Source organism: Acanthochromis polyacanthus, chromosome 4, assembly GCF_021347895.1.
Source record: "Acanthochromis polyacanthus isolate Apoly-LR-REF ecotype Palm Island chromosome 4, KAUST_Apoly_ChrSc, whole genome shotgun sequence".
In the NCBI taxonomy this organism is placed as follows: domain Eukaryota; kingdom Metazoa; phylum Chordata; class Actinopteri; family Pomacentridae; genus Acanthochromis; species Acanthochromis polyacanthus.
This window is the reverse complement of record NC_067116.1, coordinates 36671569-36697396: the sequence shown is the minus strand read 5'-3', so window position 1 is coordinate 36697396 and position 25828 is coordinate 36671569. Positions and strand designations below refer to the sequence as shown.

Here is a 25828-nt window from a genome sequence, read left to right as displayed (position 1 = left end):
TCCCCCTCTGTTGCTCCATCTCACCTCCCTCTCTCCCCTTTCTCCCTCTTTTCTTTTTCTCACTTTCTCTCTCCGTCTCTTTTTCGATGTGTCAGTAAACTCTGCAGTTCAATTCTCAGCCCCAACAAAAGCTTCTGAGAGAACCTCATTACCCATAATTACAACAGCCACAGAACCATTTCTAAATTCCCTCCAGAAAATAATATGTTAGAGTTACATGTTATGCTTTTTTTTTATTACTTTTGAAACAGTTAAAGTCAGTGAGGCAGAATTACATAACTAAAAGTTGATTATATTAAACTGAGGCATCGTTTTGCGTGCTACATTTTGAGGCAGCTTTAAAGTGCAAAAAAATTGGCACGCCACTCGACAACAAAAAGCAAAAAGGCATAGAAACTGTTGGCAGAATGATGCTCTTTTTGCAGTTTTTGTCTTTCTCGCTTCTTCAGTTAGTTTTGAACTCAGACATTTCTTTTGAAGACTTGGAGGTATAATGTTTTTTGACAGTGTGAGAAGCCAACTCTTTAGCAGTTCTTGGGTCTCTGCTGCTGCTGGATTTGATTTTGTCCTCAGAGGTGCGTAGTTTGCTTCACTTCACTGCAGCTGGGAAAGCACTAATATCTGCTAGGGGAATATTTAGGTTGCAGGCTGGAGAAGAAGCAAAAAAGACAAGCCAGGAAGGGTGAAGAGGGATACTCTTGGTGATCCAGCTCCTCTTTTTATTTTTATTTTTTGCTTCTTCTGCTCAGTATCCTGCAGGAAAACCACAGTGCAGCTCGAGTTCTGGCAGGCGATGCTGCACCAAGGAGCTCTCGTGGTTCTTGTGTTGTTGCAGGACTGCAGAGGCAATTGTGGAAGAAAAGCTGAACCGTTTCTTACACACTAAGAAAGAAACAGTTTTCATGAAATCTGTGATGGAAAAATAGCCCACATATTGTCAGTACTGTTACATGTCACCAGACTCATCCTTTGTTACAGTCTGCCATACCCCCGTCTTACCTGCTGTTATCACACCTTTACTATTTGCAAGTGTTTACCAAACTCATCCTTTGTTAGCGTCGGTTATACCCCCCGTCTTACCTCCTGTTACCCAATTGCCCTTTTGTTCTGTTGTCTTACCCTCGATTGAACTATACGCAAATTAACCACTGTCTACCTTAGTATTTACTTACAACCCCCAACCCTTCCTCTGAGATGTTCCTTTTGTTTTACCCTTTGTATTTGCATACAGCCGTCCCTACCCTCTGATATTCCTATAAAATGGGAAATCTCCAAATGTTCTGGGTCGGTTGTTGCTAGAGGTACGGACCCGTACCCGTAGCCTGTGGACTACGGATACTGCACTTGCCATTTGCCAATCAGATACGCGAGATCTGGTCACGTGACTCCCGGTAGACGCTAGCGGTACGGACCCGTAGCATCGGTACTACAGGTACGGACCCTAAACCTGACCCTAACACTAACCCTAACCTTAACCTTTGCTTACCTTTCAACAGTTTGCAGTGGTTAGCAGCTTCTTGACTCGCGAGGCTCGCATACGGGTCCGTATCTGTCTGGCAAATGGAAAGTGCCGTATCCGTAGCCCACAGGCTACGGGTACGGGTCCGTATCTGTAGACACTACCTTCCTTTGAAAACGACCTATTCGTGGAGTATATACCGACTTCAAGACATGTTTTGGACAAAATATGTTACTGGCTTGTTTCGTCTGGATGTCCAAGGTTGGATTATGGCCGTTTTTTTGTGGAATATTTCATCTGTGTGTAATAATGAACCCGGAAATGTGAGTCGTGCTGTGTACGTTGAAGCCGTGTATAGAGAACGGATGGATGGATATTCGTTGTTTGTCGGACAAATGTGTTTATATTACCCGCTGTGATAATCACATCTGAAAGTGGTTTATACCGGCGGATTCATGAGAATCTAAGCTTTCCATCGGCGTATAGTGTTTGTATAATCGCGTTTGCAGTTTCAGACATTTAGCAAATTGCTTATGCAGATCTCAAAGTGTACCACGGGCGGGACACTAAAGCGCAACTGAAGCGCAAAAAGTAATCCTTCAATGCGTTATGAGGCACTACTTTGACATACTGCACTGTCCTGCTAACGGGCTCAGGGCTTCTCCGGTACATCAGCAGGAACTGTGATATCAACGTAACGACTGCTCCGGAGAACACGGAAATCAGTATTTAGTAAACCAAACGTTTAGCCGCGGTAACAAAGCAAGTTCCACCTGGTCACTGTCACAGCTGCCATATCATCTGCTTTACTATGATTCTGACAGCCGACAGCACAACAAGAAGGCATATTTAGCGTAATATGTGCTTGTAATATCACGACTTGGACAGGTAAACAGGCTTTGTTTTGAACCGGGTCTGCGCGCGCAGCTGCCTAATTAAGTATGCATACGTCACGTGAAAGGGGTCTATAAACACCCCACTACAGCAAACTTTGCAGAACCAAGTGTGAAATTTCCTCAACATCTGTCATGTTTTGCAGTTTTACTAAATGCTGCATTGACGGGTTTTCGAGGTATAATCATAAAGAAAAGGCTTGCAAATCCAACAAAATATGATGCATTGTTGCATGCCATAAAAGAAGAAAGTCAAATTTTTCAACACTAATACACACACAAAAGCATTGAGCAAAAGTAACTCTTGTATCTGTCATGGTTTGTGATTTTAGTAAATGCTGCATTGAAGAGTTTTGCACATATAATCTTATACAAAAACCTTGCAAATCCACCAAAATATGGTGGAAAGGAAAACGAGGCACACTACACGAATGCATGCAAAAGCAATGAGCAAAAGGTACTATCATATCTGTCATGGTTTGTGAATGCTGCATTAAATTGTTCTGGAAGTATAATTTTAAAAAGAAAAGAGTTGCAAATCCATCAAAATGTGGTACATGGCGACCACTCACAAAAGAAAATGAGAAAACTTTCCACACTTCTACACACAAAGGCAATAAACAAATAATACGTCATATTTTTAGCTAGTAGCAGGTTTTAGTTAATGTTGCAGCCTGCATGATGCATTCTGGAGGTGAAATCTTACAGAAAAGGCATGCAAATCCAACGAAATGTGGTGCGTGGCAACTGGTCATGAGAGAAAATGAGTCTATTTGGAGAATCAGTATGAGAAGTTGGACTGGATGCTGCTTCTCTACCAGTAAAATCAAAACACTGAAAAGCAAATACTGGGCAGTAATTGCATGTTTTTGTGGAGCACAAATTATCCAGAGCAGAGATAGTTTTGGGCAGAGATAAAAGAGATCAGAGAGAGTGAGAGAGAAAAAAAGAAAGATGAGTGGTGTTTCATGAGTTGTGGATCAGTGAAGCAGTGTTTTCCGCCCACAGACATCAGCTAACAAGAAGAGAGGGGAAAGGCCAGCAGCGTACCAGCAACAGAGGAGAGCTGGGGGGGGGGGGGGGGGGGGGAGGAAAGGACCGACATCCAGAGAGTTTAGTATTTTTGATTTAATATTTATAATGCTATTTAGGATTCCAGATTTGTATAAAAGGGACACTGGAAACACTGAAAATATTACGCAGTGGTTGAGATTCATGAGAAACATGCAGGAGCTTAATTATCTCTTTCTGAGTTTTGTGCACTTCCAATCTCTGCTTACTCAGACAAAATAGTCTCATATTTTCTCAAAGGGGCCCGTCTCTCTCTTGCAACCAATTCAGTGTGTATGTGTGTGTTTCCAGAGGTTTTAAATTTTTAAAACTGTCTCCTTATCAGTTTCTTGGCTTAGCATAATTAACTAGTACCCCTGCCTCAGAATTCCCCCTGCAGCCAATCGGTTGTTGGTTGGCGGCTGTGGAGGCCAATGGACATGGAGAGGGACGGAGGGGAGAAAGAAAGAGGGAGCGAGAGCGGGCAAGTAGAGGACTGTCCAATTATCTCATTATCAGGCTCGGCCAGGCGCTAAAACTAGAAATCCTCCCTCTCTGCGGCACCCACAAACACTTAACACATGTGTTAATTAAACCATCAGATATATCCAGGAAGCAGAAAATCAGATCCATTCCTTCACAATCCTCTCTTTTGTATCTCTTGTTTTCCTCTCTGTGTCCCCACGAATGTGCACTGAGCGCATTCAGTTTGTCAGAAAGACACGAGTTTGGACGCTCGAGTCCTCGTGCAAACAGAAAAATGCATGAAAAGCAGCAGCAGGGCAAATGTTCATGGTTGTTCATGTGGTGAAAAATGCTGCTAGCGACCTCCAAGCTACTGTGATGTCCACATATGTGTGCTGGAATAATTCTTTGAGGTAATTAAATATAAACATGAAGCAGAGTGTTGAAGGAAAATCGTGACCAAAGAGGCTACAACAACATCCACCTGACTCCAGACTCCTGACTCTCCTGCAAAGAGCCACACAGGAGAGGAGGATTAGCCCGAGCTGAGGTTCCCCTTACATAATCCACCATTTTAGATTAACTTCATTCCCCTGAGTACGTGATATATTTAACCCTTTTAAAACACACAGGAGAACTGCAGGAAACTGCAGAGGACGGTTATCCTTTATGACATAAAGGACTCAGATGTGTCTGCCGAAAGTTCACGTCCGTACAGCACCTTGTGGTTCAGTTGTGGGAGTTCAGTTTGGGAAAATACAGTGAAACAGCAGCACAAATGCAGCTCACAAAGTGACTCAGTAATATCAGCATTCTGATGTTAGATCATCAGGTCTGTAGCAGCAAAACCTGAGAGTCACCTGAAATTACAGATTGACATTAGATGCTTTTATTGCTTATGGATTAGACATTGCATTTGCAGGTGGAGGGATGTGAAATTAGAAATAGCTGATTGTTTTGGGAAATACAATTTTTGGATTTGTTTTTGAGTTTTAGGCCAGAAAACTGACCACTTTAATATCATATCATAAGAGCGTGCAGCCTTTCTTAGCTTAGCATGGAGTCTGGAAACATCAAATGCATCTCTATCCAGAAGATGGTGGCATTTGTGTGAGGCCAAAATCTGCGTTTTCATTACAGGGAAGGACTTCCTGCTCATTAAAGCTAAGGTGGGCAGCATTTTTTGGGAATAATTAGAAAGAAAAAATCTATACTAACCTTTCAGCATGTTGTAATTTAAGTGGTTTGAGAGGAAACTAGATTTTGCATTTCATCTTGTCTCCAAGTTCAGGTTTTAGGAAATATAGACTGTGCTGGGAGATTTTAGACAATCACAGGGTTTTTCCAGCCAATCCCAATGCGCTTGAGTGACTTTAGTCAGACCATCTTTGTGTATTTGAAGTATGTGCTTTTCTCACAGCAAAGGAGCTGTATATTTTCAAATTCTGGCTTTTTCTTTCTTTTTCAAATTTTTACCAACTGCAGCTTTAACAAAGAAAGACGTTCCTAAGATGGAAAAATGAATCAACCCATTTGCGCCAAAGGTGACACAATGCCAAAATTTTTTTATTTTTTTTATAACTGAGCAGTCTAGAGGTAACAAAATGGCACAACTTTTTAAATGAACAGCCCCAAAGTTGACTCGTTCAGTCGTTTTGTTTCTATTGCAGTAGAATCCAACCACTTCATCCACAGCATTAACTGAAAATGTAACAAAACAACATTTAGTCGTTAATGGATGTATCTCCGCTACAAGCATGAAGGAATTAGAACTGGGACTTGTTGTGTTGGCTGAAATGATGAATTTTACATTGAAGATAGCAGCATTTAACAGAAGAGAGCAACTCAATCAGGCCATTGTAAGGCATAAGGATAGTATTTGTTGTCACCTCAAGTTTAGCTAATCAGAACTTCTCTGATCCAATATTGTCCAATCACCTTCAGCATGAGCACAGCAGTTTTGTCGGGGTTGCACAAATGTACCTCCCATGGAGAAAGTACTTTTTGTGCCCTAAAAATTGCCTAGAAAATAGTTCTACAAAGGCAGTGCTTGCAATCAGAACATGCACAACTGTTTGAGGCGCTCCAAAATGACCTGCAAGCTCCTCTGGTGGAAAAACAGCCTGATGTCCACCCACCAAAACCTAAGGCTTACTAATTAACATGTCATTTGTTTAATCTGTAGCTGTTTGTCCTGTTTGCAGAAGCTTACTGGCTGAAGCTTTTTATTTACCAGTCCCACATAAGAGTGGTATTGATCTTTTCATCTAACTCTCTGCAAGAAAGCGGATAAGCAGATTTCCCAACATGCAACCATTCAGCTAACCTTTTAGAGGTGCAGTGTTATTAGAGATGTGCAGCGGATTACAACCAGCTGAATAATCCTCACCTCAGTCTAACCTTCTAAATATGTGGGAGAAATGAGCACGACAGCTAAAGCCACTGTGTTGTCCACTGTGGGGTCCTGTAGATGTCACTGAGTGAATATGAAGATGAACAAACCCTCCAACAGTCATGACTCCCATTATTATGTGTAACTTTAAGCCTTAATATAGACACCATAGCTGTTGTTTGTATCAGGCTGTAAACATGTTTGCTTTGTTGTAAAGTTTGGCATTTTAGCATCAGGATCTATGGAGACGGACTCACTTTTGAAATCAGCCTCAAGTGGACAATTGAGGAACTGCGGTTTTTGGCAGCTAAATCTGGCCATAATTTTTTGTCTGCTCGATAGAAATGAACTAAAGAGTGGTGCGACATGGCAGACAGTGAAAGAGGATTTTGCAGATCTAAAAGGCACATTCAAAAGTAACCAAAACACAACAATGCTTGGTAATTATACACTAATAAAAACATAGTTACTCCACAAAGGAATGTGGCAGAGTAATGTGATGATCTGCGTTGGTTTGTCTGTCTGTCATTTTGCAACATTACTCAGAAACAAACAAAGAGATTTGGATGAAATTTTCAGGGATGGTCAGAAATGACAAGGACTGAGTGAGCTATTATGCATGAAGTAACAGTTGAAGTAAATTAAAACTAACACTGTAAAAAAATACAATAAATTGCAGCAATACATTTTACTGTAGTTAAATTGCAATTACTGTTTAAACAAATTACAATAGCAACACTGTAAAAAATGATTTAAAAAATTGTGGTTGCCAATATTTTACAGGAAAATGTACCACTGTGTATGAAAAGTGCAGTGATGCTTCACATGCAAGTGAATTAAATACAAATGCAGATTGATTATTTGCCTAATGTGAGGAAAACACTACAGCACACTTTAATGGACTACAGAGGGAGGCGAGGGCTTTTTAAAAAAAAAAAAAAAAACATTCCTTCCTCCTTCCTACTAATGTGCTGCTGCTGTAAACGCTCACATATGAGCTAATTTATAGTCGTGCATTAAGTACTACATCACAACTGCTGATGAACTCTAAACCTGCCACATGCATGAGATTTGCTCTTTACTGCACCCCTCTCTGCAAGAACCTGCAAGGAGCAACATTTGCATCCTTCAGTCATGATTTATTTCTATTTATTTCCTTCTATTTTATGATCCTGCACACACGGTTTATCCTTTGGGTGGCCACCTTTCTGCTTGATGTCCTCCTGCAACCTCTTACCTCCCCTCACCTCTGTTATCTCTCCCTCCTCACCTCTCTCCTTCCCCCCAGAGAGGCAATGTTGTTGTGCTCACTTCGACTTTTCTGGTTATTTCACCAAGACAGAGTAAAAGCACAATTTGGATGAACAGAGAGGACATTTTTCTCGCCTTAAAATGTAGTTTGTCGACTTTGCACACTTCCTGCTTGCATTATTGTGTCAGAGAGAAAACTCCTGCAAAAGAACAGAGTGTAATTCATTAAGTAAACCCATGATGCAGCACAAAATTATTGGCCTGAAGCATTAGCTGGTATATAGATACATGTATCTACACCTTCATGCTTAATCCAGTGTTTTGCATTAATGTGCTGCAGGCTGAAACACACACTACAGGCACATTCTATGCGTCTCTGTGCATGTTGATGTATTTTTATGTAAATCACCTCCATCCTGCAGCAGTGTCGCCTCTGCACCGTGTGGCCATTATCCAGTTTTGTTAAGTCGATATTTCTTGCACGTGCAGAGAGTAACCTTTGCTATAAATCCCTCTTAAACGAGCTAAGTGCTGCTCCTGTTTAGTGTTTGATGTTAATGTCAGAAACTGGCTGACGTGTTTTAGTGTCAGCAAGCGTCACCAAGTAAAAATATCCCCTGTAACAGAGATGGACACAGGTCAAGACTCATCTAAGCCAGACACTGAAATATTCACAGGCTGATGTGGAACTTCATCTGCGCACAGCAAGGAAAAGTAAGAAGAGGCTGCAGGCTTTGCTTTCAAACCCTCGAGTACTTAGCACACCTGTCGTCCGCCAATCAGCAACAATAAGTGTAATGGGAGAACGGATGAATTCATTAGGCTCAGATTGACCTGCTATGACGAGCAATTTAGTTTCAAACACAGTTAGGCACCTGCGGGAGAGAGGAAATTAGCATTTTAAATAGGGACGATTATAGGCCAGGCCACTGTGCGAGTGTGTGCATCTGTGTGTCTTTGTGTGTAGCCAGACACACACAGGCATCTCCTCTCCACTCACTTGAGTAACACATCACGGCAGTTTATGCCATCTGAAATATTGACACAACATAGTGCTCTCCTCCTACGCCTCAATGCACTTTTTATAAATAGAGTGCCGGTGCTGAACACAGCTGGAGAGCACTTCTGAGAGCACTCGAATCTGACACAACACAAAGAAACCACTCGGCTCTACTCCTACATTTAGCTGGCAGGCCTCACACAATAGCTACCGGTGTGAGCATTTAAATTACAGATGGCTTTGATATGATCGCTGCAGCACATCATAGACAGAGAGACACAGACTGACAGTTATACAGTAGGTTTAGCTCATGTTGGAGTAAAGATGAGAAGTTTTGCTTTCAGGTTTAGTAACTGCAAAGTTGTCTTATTTCTGCAACTTTTTTTGGACTCTTGTCAGGAGAAATTTAGAGGTTTAATCCAAACAGACAATTTCTGGGATCACTAAGTCCAAACTAAATATTACATTAGATTTTGGACACCAGGCGTGCCCAGCTGGTTTGGAGCAAATCTTGAAAATGGATTATTCAACAGAAACAATGGGATTCTGAAATCCAATAAGATCAGATCAAACTTTCAGTATGTTTTGCTCAAAATGTTTTTCTGCAGGTTCTCAGATCTAAGGCAGAAAGCTGGATTCAGGGGGGACTTCAGGAACAAAATGTAACAAACTTTAAAATTGGTCAAATGATAAAACATTTGTGTAATTTTTTGCTTTTTGCACTTTGCTTGTTTAGCCTTTAGTGTAATAAGTTAAACATGAAGCTACCTGTTCAGTCTTACAGTACAGTGGAAAAAGAAAAATAAAGATTTTGTGCCCAAACATTAACCTGCCAATATCAATCCAAACCTATTTATTTTAACTGTCACTTATTACTGTATATTAATTAAAATGATCTTTATTTCTTCTAACATCAGAACTTGATAAAAGCAGGTACAAAATTAGGAACTCTGAACCTTATTTATTTTGATAACATTTGGACGTTAATCCTTTTTATAATTTCAAATGTGTCCGAAATACACTTTGATGTATTTACCACTGAAGTTGGTCATACACTTGGAAAAAATATTCACCCTGAACAAAAACAATAGACCTTGATACTTTTCATGTGTTTGAGTTATGACAACTTCTAAAGATATTATGCTCAACCAACAAACTACACAAAGTTAGTGGAATTTGCTTTTCTTCACAGTTAGATGCATTTTTAATTTCGTAGTGTCTACAGATACGGACCCGTACCCGTAGCTTGTGGCCTACGGATACGGCACTTTACCTATCATAAATATTAATGAGACGTACATGAATATTAATGAGCCGGCTGATGAACGCGCTTTGTGATTGGCTGGTAATCCGACGACATAAATATTAATGAGCCGGCTTGGTCATCCGAGTGATGAAGGCGCTTCCGTGATTCGAGGTGAATCTGCGTGCGGAGCCTGTCATGTCAGTCATCTGCTGTTCTCTTTTCTATCATGCATAATGTCTTATAAATATCATCTGACTTTTCCACTGACAGCGATTTGGGGGTTGAAATCGGCACTACTATTAAAAATAGCAAAACTTTTTATTCACGTGACCCTGTTCTAACAAAGCACAAACAGCAAACAAAACAAATGGCGGAACTAACAGCCAGCAAACTACAAGTATTTTTTTACTTTCAAAAGTAGCGACAGACTATTACATATTAACAACCTAAACAAAACCCTGACGTATTTTCTACGTCTGTCAACACAGACACTGCACGTCAGTCACTTTAATGTTAGCGGACTCTGTTGAATGGCTAAGTTACATAACCACAAACAAATCTCACAATATCACAGTAAATCGAGTTTGTGGGTTTTTTTAAATTCATGCCGAATTAAAGAGCTGCTCCTCACCATTCACGAGTGTTTGTTTCATATTCGACATCCTTAACTTTATCTTGTAAATTAGCGTCCGAAATTAAATGGGAACATTTGCAATGGAGTTCGTCAGCCGCTTCCACCACTGAACGCGGTAAACTAATTAATAGGAACTGGACTTCAAACAATTTAGACACGGCGTCTAAAAGCGTAAAAACTGTAATGTCTAAAGTGTGAGAGGAGACGGTGTATTTTTGGTTAAATTATACAATGTTCGCCGTCAAAGTCATTCGTATAAACTGCCTGTAATGTGCAGCAAATAGTAGTTAACCGGCGCCAGCTCTTCAGTGACCTTAACGGGTCGTACCTCTAGTACAGATGCTACGGGTCCATACCTGTAGCATCAACCTTTTAATTTTCCTGCCTTAACCATCTGAAACTCTCCAGATATGTTAAGATAGAGACTTGAAATTATGAGCTCAAGGTGAAGGAAAATAAATTTATCGAGCCATTTTTATTGTGTTACCTTAATGTGAATTTAGTTTTAGATCAACTAGTGCAGATATTTCACTTTATATTACATAAAAATGTGATTAAACATAAAAAAGTTTTTTGGATAATTATCTCAAGAAATTTGTTTTAATATGGGCTAAAGTTCTGTAATGCATTATAACAGGACTATAAATATGGTTATCTTGATACTGAATAAATTCTATGTAACTTTATCTGCTGTGGTGTGGTTTGTTTTGCTGCTCACCTATGTGACAGTGAGAATGTGGATATTAGCTGGGTGTTTGGAGTTTATACTGTATGAATAAGTTCTACTTACATTGCATTTCACCCCAGCATGCAAATGCTCTCCGCTGTGAAGCCGCTCACTGTGCTAAATCCATTAGCACTTTTGCCTGCAGCCAGGAGTTATCTCTTCTTATCGTTTGGAGCGATGCAAAAGAACTCATCTCCTCTGCAGAAAGCTGCATTCAGAGAGTGACTTTAGATAAATGATTGATTTTTTTTCTTCGTGATAGCTTCATATCAACCTTGAAAGAGACCTCAGAGATGGATTCTTGTGATAGAGATACGACTTGTAATGCAGAGCCTAGAAAATGTCTCCCCCCCTCATTGGATGTTTTCTCCTTTTCAATGATGAATCCTGGTCAGTATACTTTAGCTCAGAATAATGAGTTACACCTGCAGTACCCAGGTGTGCCAGGCTGATTAAGATCCATCCACACAGGATCAATGCTGTGACTGGACACTGACTTGAGTTTATATTTTTAATTAATTGACAGTTTGTGGAAACCCGTTTTCACTTTGACACGGAAGAGTCTTTAACTTTTCAATTACTATCAAAAAACCTGAATTAAATTGACCACAATTCTGTGTTTTAAAATAACATAAGGATAAATCTTCAAAGGAGATCCCCCCCCCCATTCAAAGGCACTGTATATCAGCTGAATAGATGAAAGGTATTAGTCAAGGGTTCTGTCGATATGCAGTTTTGAATCACTGAAGGATAAAAATATATAGTAAAAAAAAAAAAAAAAAAAAAAAAGTAAATGCAGCGTGTAAACTCTTAATGAATTCTATTAAGTCTTTTAAACACAGGAGTAAGCAAAGGATTTTTCAATGCCCTGCATCTCTACAACAGAACGGATGTCTTGAAACAACCATTGTTACGGGGGGCTCTGGAGAACCCAGGCGCAGACAAAGAGAGACTGATAGATTGGTGAATATTTTAAGGGGTTTTATTAGATGAAAATCCAAGCTAATACATAAACAGAGAGCTGAACTGGGGGAAGCAGAACAAAAACCAAACTACACTAAATTGTACTAGCTAACACTACGAATGCAAGAACAGCTTTTACACAACAGAGCTAAGGAGAGATACTAACACTACCGGGAAACTGACAACCAAGGGGGCAAAACAGACTGGGGAAAATCCAAGAGAAGACAGGAGCACAATAGAGTCCAAAAGAGGGGAATCCAGGAGGGAGGAGAGCAGAAGAGTCTATGAGCTGAAAGAAGTCCAGAGGTGGCAGGTTTGGTGAGGAACAGTGTCTATGAGCAGGGTTTATAGTGGGGAAAGCTTGTGGACAGGTGAGCTGAGTTTACTGATTACTGCAGCTGACAGTCATTGGGGTAATCAGCAGGCAGAGTGCAGGTAGAGCAGGAGGGCGAGTGGCAGGGAGAGAGAGAGACATGAGGGAGAGGTGACAGACAGGGATCCAAAAAGGCAGGACAAAACCGAAACAGATCAGGAAACAAGAAAGGAGGAAAAAGAGGAAGAAAGGGGGAAGAAGGGCAGGGGCCAGAGCAAGATCCTAACAACTATAAACATCTTATTTTGGAAATTATGATAAAATTCAGATTCAGAATGGTGTTTACAAATCAAAAGTCAGCCATGAGTTGCACAATAGTGACGCATAAAGTTAAAGAGCTTGCTGAAGCTGCTTATGGATTCTTGTCCGAGGCTTCCTGAAAGACTCGAGGAAGTCATTGGACATTTTGGGTCAAAAAAATTTCTGTCAACTGATCACATTTTCTGATCATTTAAAGCCAAACCTGATAAGGGAGTGGACTAACTTAATGATTGAGAATGAGAATGAATTAGATTTTATCTTCTCTGTGTCAGAAAAGAGCAAATGAGGCTGAAAAGGGGTTTCCATTTACATGCATGTACACACACACACACACACACACACACACACACACACACACACACACACACACACACACACACACACACACACACACACACACACACACACACAGAGAGAGAGTTCTTTTGTCAGATCAATATATTGTTGAAAGGAGGGAGGTCCATGTGGAGGACAGGAAACACAGAACTGTATCCCCTCTTCTTCTTCCCACCCTTTATTCTGTTATCTCTTGTATTGATCCAAAAACGTCTGTTTTTAGCCGCAGCCTCCAGTATGATGTCTGACCCTGCTATTTTCTTCTTCTTTTCACCACTCATTAAGGAACTCTTCATCAAAATCTGACTGTTTGATGTCAAATCAACTTCGTCTGATGTTTCCCCGCAGCGTCCGCCTAACAGTGCATAGCTTACTCGGGTGTTTCTGAAGTTACAGAACAAAGTTTACATCATCTCTCTGAGGTGAAAGTGTTTCGTCTTTGGGGAGATTGTTAGAGACGAGCGAGGGCAATGTAGGTAGCAGTGAGACATAGTTGTAGTCTGCTTTTTATTCTCCTGGGAAGCAATAAACATCACAGCCAAACTCATCAGCACGAGCTGGAAAAGAAGGTAAAACAGGCTGGAGTTAAAGAGAGGTGTAAGTTGCTAAGTTTGTATTCTCCTGATGCTGGAAAATTGCTGGTGAAAGAGCAAAACTCACATAAAAACTATTGGAGTTATTCAAATCCTGACAACAGCGCCGGCCCAACATCACAACGTTGTCCATCTCACAGCTGCAGCTCCCAGTGTGCTGTTTCATCTGAGTGGGTTTCTGCTCGGCTATATTCAGCGTCTCCTGAGAGCGGTCAGAATATACACGTCTACCTGGAACAGGATCAAGAGGCCATCCATCATGCAAACACAGCTACTATAACCAGCCTCGCAAAGTGCTGAGCCAGCAGTTCCTGTGAGGAGGAAAAAAAAGAGAGTATATGAGAATCTATCCTTTATTTGTGTTTGGCCGAAAACGTGAGGTAAGCATAAATGCTTTAGGTTTCCTGGAGGCTGAGCAGGTTTACCCTCCCTGGATGTAGTTTTTTTATGTAGAAGGACCCATTCATCCAGGAGATTCCCTGTTACATGATAAAAAGGAGCCTCCCAATGGTTCTTTGCTTCTTGTTCAAACTCTCTGTAGGAGAACAGATATCATAAACAGCACAGGGAAAAACATTTACTACTACTATTGCTGTACAGTTCTGAGAGGCTTACATTTTACTCCAGTATTCTTACCTTCTGACTCTGAAATGTTTTATTTTGCTTCACTACTGCACTTTAAACTCAATTCAGCATTGAGATTAACCTCACTTTTATCAGTAACACTGTAAAATGTAATTGTATATCATACTTAAAATATAAAGTGACCTTAACTTATTTCAGCTTACTCTGTTGAGTCTCCTCACTTAAACCTAGTAAAGACAACTTTCTACTGAGGCAAGTAAACAAACTTGTCAGCAGCAAGTTACCTATACTTTGAAGTATGAGTGAGCAAGAAGCGTCTGCTCAACCTGGAGAAACTCGGCAGCTTTCGGCACCATTCGGCATTTCTCGTTGAGTGCACATGCGCAGTTGCCATGTTTTGAATCAGGCGGTCAAATCTCAAGCGGGAAGAGACGTACTACTCCTGCATATTGTCACGGTAAGTTTAACTGGTTTTATTGATTGCAAATGCATTGTCGTTTTTATTTGTAATGTCATTTATTCGTTAGTTCAAGTTTGGAGGTGAACTTTGTGTTATTGATTTAGCCGTGGCTGGGACTTTCAAGCCGAAATTCTGAAGTTTATTTAGTGGCGTTTTGTTGTTGCTCGAGTCGGTCCTCACAATGCCGCGTTTATATCAAACGTGAGCTAACGTTAACGTAAAGATTAATGTTAGCATTTGCAAGCTAAAGTCAACCAACCCTTCATGTAACGTTACGCGATGCAAACAGATAACTGGAGCTTCAGCGTGCTTATTAACGGTTGAAAAAGCAACTCTGCTGATCTTTCAGGGTCACTCTTCAACAAAGAATGAGTTTGTCGTTGTCCATTGCTCCTTTTTAACTTGGTAGAGATGCTTTTAGTTTACTGTTGTCCCTTTTTAAACTGGTCACATATGTAACAGTTTAACTGACTGATTTTGTTGTTTCTTTTGTAGGCTTTCATTTCTGAAGACTGAAACCTAGCTATGCATTGGAAGTGTAAGTACTGCTTGTTTTCTTCTGAAAAGAGGGCTCAATTATTCAAACACTACCGCTTAAAACATGGAAGCTATGCCAGGACTAGTCCAATTCCATGCCTCCACACAGATTGTCTGTGTTCATTCAAGTCATTTAATGCCCTAAAAGTGCATCTAACAAGAAATCACTCCCATGAAGTACATGATGGGCAGATGAGTGGAGCTGATGAAATCCCTGTGATATTCCATTGTCCTCTTTGCAATTTTGAAGAACCCTGCACAGAACTGACTTTTTTTTCCCATTTGCGCCAACATCTTAAAAATAAGGAAACTGTGAAATGTCCATATGAAAGCTGCATTTTTGAGAGCAACGTCTACTCAACATTTAATGCTCATAAATGTAAAGAGCATCGGCTTCCCAGTCAGAAGCGGTTGAAACCTGACATTGCCTTGAGCAGTACACCTCACAATTCAGATCCAGATGTGGAACAAGATGTACAAGAAGTTGAGGATTTTTCAAGTGAGGAAGAAGCGAAAATTGAAAATTTGGATCACTTACAGCATCAACTGGAGCATAATTTAGCCTCACTCTTTCTTAAACTGCAGGCGATCTTGCATGTATCTGACATGGCAGTACAGGAGGTAATTCAACAGCTAAACCAGCTTGTTCTTCTCTCAGAGCCCCTTTTGCATAATGCCATTCAGCAAATTCTCAGTGAACATGGTGTCAGTGACGATTCAGTTGTGAGAAAGATTGTGAATGCTGTCAAAGAGAATAACCTGTTATTGAAAATGACTGATGCTGGCCAGTCACTGTCCACAGCTAATAAAAGAGCCTCCTACTTTCAGAGGGAATTTCCTATGGTCATGCCAGTTGAATACAAACTTGAAAAAGACTTACAATCACTCTCTTATGTGCCAATTCTGAAAATGTTACAAAAACTATTAAACAGAGCTGATGTTCTAGATAAAATTCTCACACATGAGTGCACCGTTGATGGATTTAACACTTATAGAGATGGCACTCACTATCGCAGGAATGATTTTTTTAAGACTGAGACCTTAAGGATTGCACTTGGCCTTTACATTGATGAATTTGAGATAGCCAATCCTCTGGGCACTTCCAAAAAAAACACAAACTGTGTGGTATTTATTGGGTTCTTGCCAATCTTCCCTCAAAACATTGCTCCTGTCTCCACTCTATTCAGCTAGCAATATTGTGCAGAGCAAGTGCAATCAAACAGCATGGCTATGCAGCTGTCCTTCATCCACTTCTTCATGATCTGGTCACTCTTGAAAAACACGGTGTCTATGTTGAGCAGTTAGGCGAGTGTGTGAAAGGAACTGTGCTCTATGTGTCAGCCGATAACTTAGGTGCTCATTCTTTGGCTGGTTTTCAGGAGAGTTTCACAGTGCAGCACCCCTGTCGATTTTGCATGGTGAAGAGGAGTGACATCCAGCAGAGAGAGGTCCGATCAGGAGCATATGAGTACAGAACCAGGCAGGATCATGACAGGCAAGTTTCTGAAGTGTTAGAAAATCCAAATCTGGTGAAAGAGTATGGTGTGAAAGGCCCTTGTGTTTTAAGCGACAATCTTGAACATTTCCACACTGTCAAAGGCTTTCCACCTGACATAATGCATGACCTCTTGGAAGGTATTATCCCTGTTGAGATGTCTCTGTGCATTAATGACTTGATCTCCAAGAAGTACATCACCCTTGAGTCCTTGAACAAAGTCATCAAACATTTTCCTTACAAATTCACTGACAGGACTGATCAGCCTCAGGTTATCCCAGCCACATTTGCCTCTAGAGGTACAATTGGCGGTAACGGCCATGAAAACTGGGCACTCACAAGACTTCTTCCACTCATGATTGGTTTTGATGTCCCAGAGAATGATCCAACATGGGAAATTTTAATGCTTTTGAAGGACATCGTAGAACTGTCAGCATCATTCAGACTAACAGAAGATTCTCTTGACTTCCTTGATGCCAAGATCTCAGAGCACAGAGGTTTACTTTTAACAGTATTCCCTCACTTCACATTGCGCCCAAAGCACCACTTTGTGGAACATTATCCACAGTTGATAAGGATGTATGGGCCGCTCAGACATATGTGGACAATGCGCTTTGAGGGAAAACATAAATTCTTCAAACAAGTCATTCACAACACAAAGAACTTCAAAAACGTCCCACAAACTCTGGCTGTCCGGCATCAGAGAATGATGGCATACCATGTAGACTCCTCATTTTTCAAGCCATCCATCCAAATGGACAAGGTGACACTTTCTTTAGTTTCATCTTTACCCGAGAATATTCAGAACTTGTTGAAACAGAGGTATGCATCTCAGAACACTGTCCTTGTAGCATCATCTGTGAGTGTTGATGGCATCAAATACAGTCCAGATATGATTGTGTCTATTGGTGCTTGTTCATGCCTACCTGAATTTAGGCAAATTCACAACATCCTTGTCATTAACAGTGATATTTTGCTTCTGTGCAAACATATGACATCATGGTATAATGAGCATCTGCGTTCTTATGAGCTTTGCAGTCATGTGTCCTCGATGTCAGTCAGCATGCTCTCTGATCTGAATGACCCTTTTCCTCTGGCAGCCTACAGAATCAGGGGCAGAACATTTGTTACCCTTAGACATTATATTTTGTGCTGATTGGATGGTGAAGATTTTTATGTCAAGTGTCATGAGGTAACTGAACTTATTTTTTCCTATAGAATCACAGCCAACAAAGGAGATGAAACTAAGGATAATTGTCCATGACAATGACATCAGGAAAATTACACTCTCTGGGAAACCACAGACACTTGACTCACTTGTTGAACAGCTTGAGGAGAAGCTGGGTCTTCTGTACAAATTCTCCCTCCAGTATGAGGATCCTGATTTTAACAATGCCTTCGTCAACCTCACTGACATTACTGACCTGCCTGACAAATCCACCCTAAAGATAATCGCACTGGTTCCAGCCCCCACATCAAGCATAGCCAGCACAGCCAGCACCGATGACACCGAGATCCTCTCTTTTTCCTCCCCTGAAAGTCGGTCATCTCTTACTCGCTCTCCATGGCCAGACACTTTTGACATTCCTTATTTTCCTGTGGACATCGAGTACAGATTACGCCAAGGGAATCTTCTGTATATGAGAGACAAGACGTATCTACAGGTATCCAGGGACATGAAGCATGAGATACTTGAAAAACTTGCTGAGGCAATTTACAGCTTCAAGGCATATCCCTGCGATCAAGAATTCAATGATGTTGCAACTGCACTGATTCAAAAACATCCATGCCTCACTGAACCAGGCTCTGTCAATGGATGCAACAGCTGGAAAAATAGCATCAAGTTCAAAATGGGAAACTATCGCACCAAACTGCGACGAGCTGGATGTACAGATGTGACTGTAAATCAAGGGAAAAGAAAAGGCCAAGCTCCTCAGAGAGGCATCAAAAGACCCAAACGGTTTGAAATCAATTTTCTACCCAATTTCCCTGATGGTGAAGATGAGACCAGTATGGAGTTCAAACGAAAGGAACTTGTAGAAGAGATGAAGAAACGTCGTCCACCTGCTGCTCTGATAACCAAAAACATGGACTCGACTTTTGCCTTGAGAAGACAAGAGTTGGTGAACTTGGAGCCTCCAGTGAAAGACACAATGGAAAGGTGGCCAGCACTCTTTACAGAGTGTCAGGTAATTGAACACTCTTCCTCTCTTTTATGCGTTAGTTGTTTGTTTTTTTTTAGTTCTTTGTCTTATCTTTGATTAACTTACGGAATTAGCTTCAATGTCCTACAAGTGAAAAGTAGTCCTAAGATGTTAAAGATTCCTTCCAAACATGTTTTAAGATGTACATAAATTCTTTACTTTTTTCCACAAAAGTTATCTTGATAAAATCCTTAAAATTATATCTACTACTTCTCGTTGAAATCCCTATTTTTTTCTGCAGTTGAATGCAGAATCCACCTTTCATTGTCAAACTGCACAGTGAAGCCCAAATATTCAACTTCAATAGGAACACTAAGAAAAATGTTTTTGAGTGGAGGTTGACTTCATGATTTAAGAAATTGATCACTGTAAATCTGAGTGCTGAAGTGTCTCATCATATAGTAACAAAACACTTAATCACATGGGCAGAAACAGTATTGTACTGGCCTCCAAAGATTAGATACAGATTTCTATTTTTTGTTATTCTTTAATGTAGGTGAAATATGGCTACATCTTGAATAATAACTTGTCATACTTTTCCTTTAGATTCTGGCAGAGTTCTGTCGCTTGTCAAGCAAAAACCTGAATACAGAATTCTTCAAAGAACTTGACAAATACACTCCTCGCTTCTTTGAGATCTTCAAGACCAAGGGGGGAAGTGTTGGCCAGAAACTTAAGACTTATCTGCAACAAGTCACACCAGAGGTAAGTTTCACGGATACAAAAAAATTCATTTTTTATCATGTGGGGAACAAAAAATGCAACCCCATTGTGTATGCAGAGGTATTAATTGATTGTCCTTAACCACAGAAGTGATGTGTGTTTGATATGATTGTTTTTTGTTTTGTTTTTTTCCCCCCAGAGTACAGATGTTACTGCGAAGCGAACAGCTGTCCTCCGTGGCCTTCCTGTCATCCTTGGAGATGAGAACACAGACTTCTTCATGACATGCTTTGTAAGTCGTCTATACTACTAAATTTTTATTCCACACCACAGGATGTCCACTCTATTTAATTCTCCTTATGTTACTTTGATAGCTTTAGGTTAAGTTATTTTACCTCCACACAGCCTCTAATATCAGAATATCACTTACTTTTAGTGGCTGTCTTGTGTTTTCTGCCGTAGAAATTCAAGATAACATCTGATATGTAATTGTGGCTGTATTTCTGCTATTGCTGTTAGGACTGCGATGACCCAGGCATATCTCACACCCCCATTGGAATCCTGACCACTGTTCCTGAGGACGAACAGCTCTCCCTTGACTCACTGCACCTTCAGACTTCAGGTACCGCAATCATTTTGGAAGGAAGAATTGTGATGGATGACCTTGAAAATCTTCCACATGCCATGTGCTTGCTCTTTGGACTTACTTACGCCCTGAATTTGGAGTACCCTCAACAACTGAAGTACACCTTTGACTTCATTCAAAGGGTGCTTCTCTCACTTGGACATAAATCCCTAAAACCAAAAATACAATCACTCAAAAATCTTCTGATGCAATGAGTGAATGTAATCATGATGTGAATGTGACTTGACATCTTGGGTCACATTGATGCCTTTACCCTTATTGGAAAAGTGATATTTTTTCTTGTTTGAGCCTTTTTTGTGGGAAGGAACCTCATCACCCATTTTAGACTACTGAATGTTTTTTATGTTCATGAGGAGAAAAATGAACACCTACTTTCCTTTTAGCTTTTGTTTTTCCTTTTGTGTTGATGCTGAAATGATCGTGGTGATATTGATTACCAGGTTCTGGAGCAAGTTCTCTCTGACTTAATATATTTCGTAAGTCAAGCTCTGCTGCAGTTCTAAACTCAACCACTAAGAATTAAAATCAGAAAGCTCTTAGCAGTTTTTAGCGGGAGCTGGCTCAAACATAAGAATTACAGTTGCACATTCAGTTGAAATAATAGGTGGATTGTAAACAGTTGAGCAATGTCTGCTGTTCACTTTATTGATGTTAAGATAAATGTTAGACCCTGCAATTGACTACTGAGTTTATCTGTAGTTCACACTATAGTCAACAGAGATATTTAAGCAGGAATTCTCAAAGTTTTACTGGAAGCATGCATTTCATGTCACCTTTACTCAGTGGGTTGCCATTGTAGACTGCACTTTAAGAACCCCTGTATGTAAAGTGTGTTCTGAACAAAAAAGTTAAATTATTAAACTTTGTTTCCATTCAAACTGTTGTCTTTCTTTGTTTCTATAGCTTATCACTTTAAGTTCATCTTACTTGAACATATCAAGGCAATCGGTTTCCTGATATTTTGCTAGTAAGGTGAATGCTTAAACTTGTAAAGTTAACTTATAGTTTACGAGTACTGCTTAATTTACATAACTCATGAATTTAAGTAGACAAAATTGACATTTTATAGTGAAACTATCTAATGATTTTGAGTTAACTTTACTCAAATTTACTGGCACTGTATGACTTGTCTGAATTTATATTTTATAGTTAACCTAACTAATGATTTTTAGTTAACTTCACTCAGGTTTACTGACATTATCTGAGTTGTCTAAACACAGTTATTTTCAGCTTTAACAACTTAAAATGAATTATCTACTTTACTTGGGAATTTTGAGGCAATCGGTTTCCTGACTTTTTTTAAGTAAAGTCAACTTATTACATTTTACAGTGAACATAAAAAAACAGCATTCATCAAACTGAGGTTTTTTTTACTTACTTTAAAGACCCTTTTGGTTTAAAAAAATATGTTTTTTACCTTTGTTAAAATGAATATATGCTATTTTTGCAACCCGGTCTCCACAAAATTGTGTTCCTGTATGTTTAAACTACAATTACATTGAGAGCCAATCACATTTTAGATTGGGTGGAACTCGTCACCCTGGTTACCCAGAAAATGGAGATGATGCTTGAAGTCTGTAATGAAAGGGTCATATTTTAAACCCTGTCATGCCATTTTTTTCAACCCTAACCAAGTAATTTTAACATCTAACCCTAACCAAGCTTCTAACAAGCTGCTTCTTCATGTCGAAAACAGTCACTTGAGGTAGTTTGGTCATCTAATTCCGATACCTCCAGGGATACTTCCTTTGAAGGTTTTCCAAACGCATCTGCCTGTGAGGAGACCCTGGGGCAGAGCCAGAACTCGCGGAGGGAATATATCTCTCATCTAGCCTGGGAACACCCCGGGAGCCCTCAGGAAGAGCTGGAAAGCATTGCTGGGGGCGGGATGTCTGGAACAACCTGCTTCGCCTGCTGCCTCCGTGACTCAGCCCCAGATAAGGGAAAATGGATGGATGGATGTGTGGTTGGGGATGCAAGGAAGTGCAACGTTGGATTTGAAGCAGATCAGATGAGTAGTGGCTGTGTTTGGGGTCTTTTCACCGTCTTTGGCTTCCTGTGGGTGGAGTCAAAATCACTCTTTTTTTTTTCTTTTTTCAGGGTTCACATGTCAGCCCGTCACTTGGCAGGGAGCAGTGGACTTCATGAAGTTAATGCTCCCACACACACAGACAAACTATATGGTTCCACTTTCCTATGTGTTCATGCTAAGCTAAGCTAAGCTAACTCGCTGACTGAAGTGTCATTAGAGTGAGACCAGTCTGCTAATTTGGGTTAAGAAAGTAATTTCTCAAAATGTAGCACAAGTAAGTCAACTACTTATACCTGTGGTTTAATGTTTAACTTCTAGTTGCTGCCTGCTTACAGTCTTACAGTACGCTGACTTCACACCCCAATCTCAAACCCTCTACTTAAAGAAAGGACAAACTGAGGTCCAGACATGACATAGCTGCAGTAATGATGAAACCAGGTTGCAGCAGATGGTTGCTTTATATTAAGTGGGGCAAATCAGATGACCCTTGTTAGATTTGCATTCATTGCCATAATGAGAATTCTGTTGTCCTTGATGAGGCATTCTCTTCTGCATTGAAGCTGTCTCCTAAATCATGAGACTCTCTGTTGTAATGTCCAGGACTTCTACATAGCCCCTCATCGTCCTTATTTTCGCAAACCACTTTCACAAACTCACTGTTGCAAATTAGACATGAAATAACACAATTTGTATTCACGGTGAGACCTACTCTGTGACGCCTTCACAGTTTGTTTGTGCATGTCTTTGAAAAGTCTCCGTGTCTGGCACAACAGTACTCAGAAAACAGTTTATTATGTTGATCGAAATTCTGAAAGGATTTCAAACGGTTGTCTCAGCTTATGTTTTAATTTGACAGCTCGGTGGAGCACCAGAATGAAAATTATGACACTTGACTAAGAGGAAAAGCAAAGAGAGGGAGGGAGGGGGGAGTGAAAGACATGATGAGACCTCATTAAGGCTACAACGAAAGAGGTGTGCACGCTCATGTGCCGGTGTGCACGGCGTGATCCAGTCATTTTTGTGTGCGTCAGTGTGTGTGTCAGTCAGTGCAGATCTAAGGAGCCCCTGGGAGGGTTAAGTAGGGAAACAGAAGAAGATTGAGGTGGGGAATTCTCATCAAAAACTTCCAAATCAGGAAAGGTGTCGACAAGAGCCACCCTGCAAGGGGACGGAGGGAAACAGCAGGGGAGTGTTGAGGGGGGGGTTCTGTTCAAAGACAGAGGAGTCATATGTCTGACATGGGGGCAGCTGCTAAAAATGCTGGAGAGGAAGGTAAAACACTTAAGTATGAGGGATGGGAGTTACTTTAACATCACTAAGAATAGCTGCTTAAGGCAGGAGGAGGTGTATTTACGCAGATGTGCGTCACGATGTGGGGGCTCCATCTGAGGGGCTGAGGTCATGTTGGGAGGGGAGTGAGGAGCCGGCAATGGAGGGGGGAGGCATGGGGGTCCTTGGGGGCAGTCCTGTGGTAATGAGCTGTTAGTCTCAGAGGAAGACGAGCTCTATTACAGGAACGCTGAGCTGCTATTCTGAGGTTTAATCTGGCTGGTTCACCTTCTCATGACGCTCAGCACAGATACAGGCTCTCCATCCGACAGCACAGCGAGCGTAAGGGGGAAGAGAACACGGAGATCTTTGGGCTTGAATTAGAGGATTCGATCTGGAAAACAAATCAGATCGGAGCTGAGAACTGTTTGTTTCTTCTTGCTTCTGTTCTTGGGAATCTGGGTTTTGTGGGACTTCTAAACAGCCTCACAGGGGCCATGGCCTCCTTTCAAATTTAATTCCTGGAGGGAGATTTGTCATCAGGCGGCCGGTCAGGAGGTCAGCAGGTCGAGGTCAGAAAGTCAAACGTCTGCTGGGGACATTTGTTCATCATTTTCATATTCAGGCTGCAGGAGACAACCAGTACTCTGTCTTTTTTTATTGTCATTCACTTGTCTGTACAGTTAGTACGAACCCAATATATTGTCAAATATTTATCAATGTGCTTTCAATTTATTTAACATCAAGTAAAAAGTTCAAGATTAAATACATCTTAAAGGGCTACTTCACTGACTGTAAGAAGACAAAGACTCATTACTCATAGTGTTTGCATGATATGAACTGTTGCGTCTAATGAAGCACAAGACGCCCAACACATCTGCTGGCTCATCCTATGGATGAAAACAATCAGATTGGATTGTTCAATCACTGCATCCTATTTTGCGCCAGTTACAATATATTACGCTGCTTTTGCATCTGTAAATATAATGTACTGCCATCTGTAAATATCTATCTACTTGCAGACCAGCCAGGCAGCATTTTATTAAACTATTGCACTATCCATTCTTAGTGTCTGTCTTTTTTGCTTTTTCTACTGTGCCTTGCATGTTTACACCGGGGTCTGATAGAAACAGCATTTCAATCCCATCTAAGTCCTGTATATATAGCAAAACTGACAATAAAGCTGAGTTTGGTGCTACCGAACTGCATTCTTGTAACTGTAATGCTTCTGAAACTTGATTGTAAAGCAATCAATTCAATTCTTTAATTTATGTCCTGCATGTTCCCCGACTTTATAAAAGTTTCAGCACTTAATGTCTGGAATACATTTTGAAGGACCTCTTTGATGGTAAACAAGTTTTTTGACTTGTTGCATGTTCATCAGTTATTTTGTAAATGTTAGAAAACATATCATAAGTAAATGAAGGAGTCAGCACCATGACTGAGCATTTCCAAAATGAACTGCAATGTACTGATGGCAGGTTGGCAAGGATTCAGTCTTCCAGTATTTTCTGGAAAATCCTGGAATAGAAGGAATCAATCCTGCTAACCTGCAAGCCAGGTTTTCTGTTCCGACATGTTTTGGCCACAGTGAGTGGAAGAGGGGAGGTTCTGCATTGCTTTCTTTTGTAGAAAACTTCTAAATATGTAACTCTGATACACATAGACATATTTTTAATGTAGGAGCTTCAATAGAAATCAGCCGGACTTCACTTGTAGGTTCTTGAAGATGTTTCAGCTCTCATTCAAGGGGCTTCTTCAGTTCTGTTCGATAACCTGGATGACTGAGAATCTACACAGGGAAAGCGTTAGGGGTTCAATGAACAAAGATCGGCTTTCACATTTAACATAAATAATTCACATTGCATTTAGAGAAATATTACCCTAAATAATAAGTTAAATGAGTAAATAAGAGCTCTTTGGGAAGGTTTTTATATTCTTTCCATGTCAAAACCATTCAATCAGTCCTTGTATGGTAAGTATTGGATTTACTAGACCGGTTTCTTTTGAGAGGGCATGAATAATTTGAGTTACCATTTAAATAGCTTTGAGAGAGGAGGCAATTTTGGATTAAAGTATAATCGTTTGTACCCTCCACAGTTCACAAAGTTTGATTTAAAAAAAGTGGTTGTCTGCCAGACTTTGGTACAATTTAAAAGATAATTTTTAAAAAGTCGATTTTTTCTTGGAAATATACGTCAGAGTTGTGATTATCCATTTAGCTGGTGGATTTAAGGAGTCGGTTTTTGTTTTGTTTGCTGCCGTTAATGGTTCTGCTGCCCGTCTGAAACAGA

At 40.4% G+C, this 25828-nt stretch overlaps 2 protein-coding genes across 3 annotated transcripts in view; one reads left to right on the top strand and one right to left on the bottom strand.

Annotated features, from left to right (window-relative positions):
* LOC110952305 (importin-13-like) overlaps positions 1–25828 on the bottom strand; it is a 435553-nt gene that overhangs the window by 66171 nt on the left and 343554 nt on the right. The window lies entirely within an intron of this gene.
* LOC127533642 (sterile alpha motif domain-containing protein 3-like) lies at positions 14416–21558 on the top strand. 2 transcript variants are annotated; one of them, XM_051947234.1, is made up of 7 exons: positions 14416–14685; positions 15184–15226; positions 16605–16720; positions 17939–18909; positions 19471–19629; positions 19787–19879; positions 20107–21558. In XM_051947234.1, exons 3-7 carry the CDS (start codon positions 16690–16692, stop codon positions 20425–20427), a joined length of 1575 nt encoding a protein of 524 aa, XP_051803194.1. In that variant the 5' UTR covers positions 14416–14685; positions 15184–15226; positions 16605–16689; the 3' UTR covers positions 20428–21558. The 2 variants fall into 2 exon arrangements, with proteins under 2 accessions (XP_051803194.1, XP_051803195.1); XM_051947235.1 differs by lacking the exon at positions 16605–16720.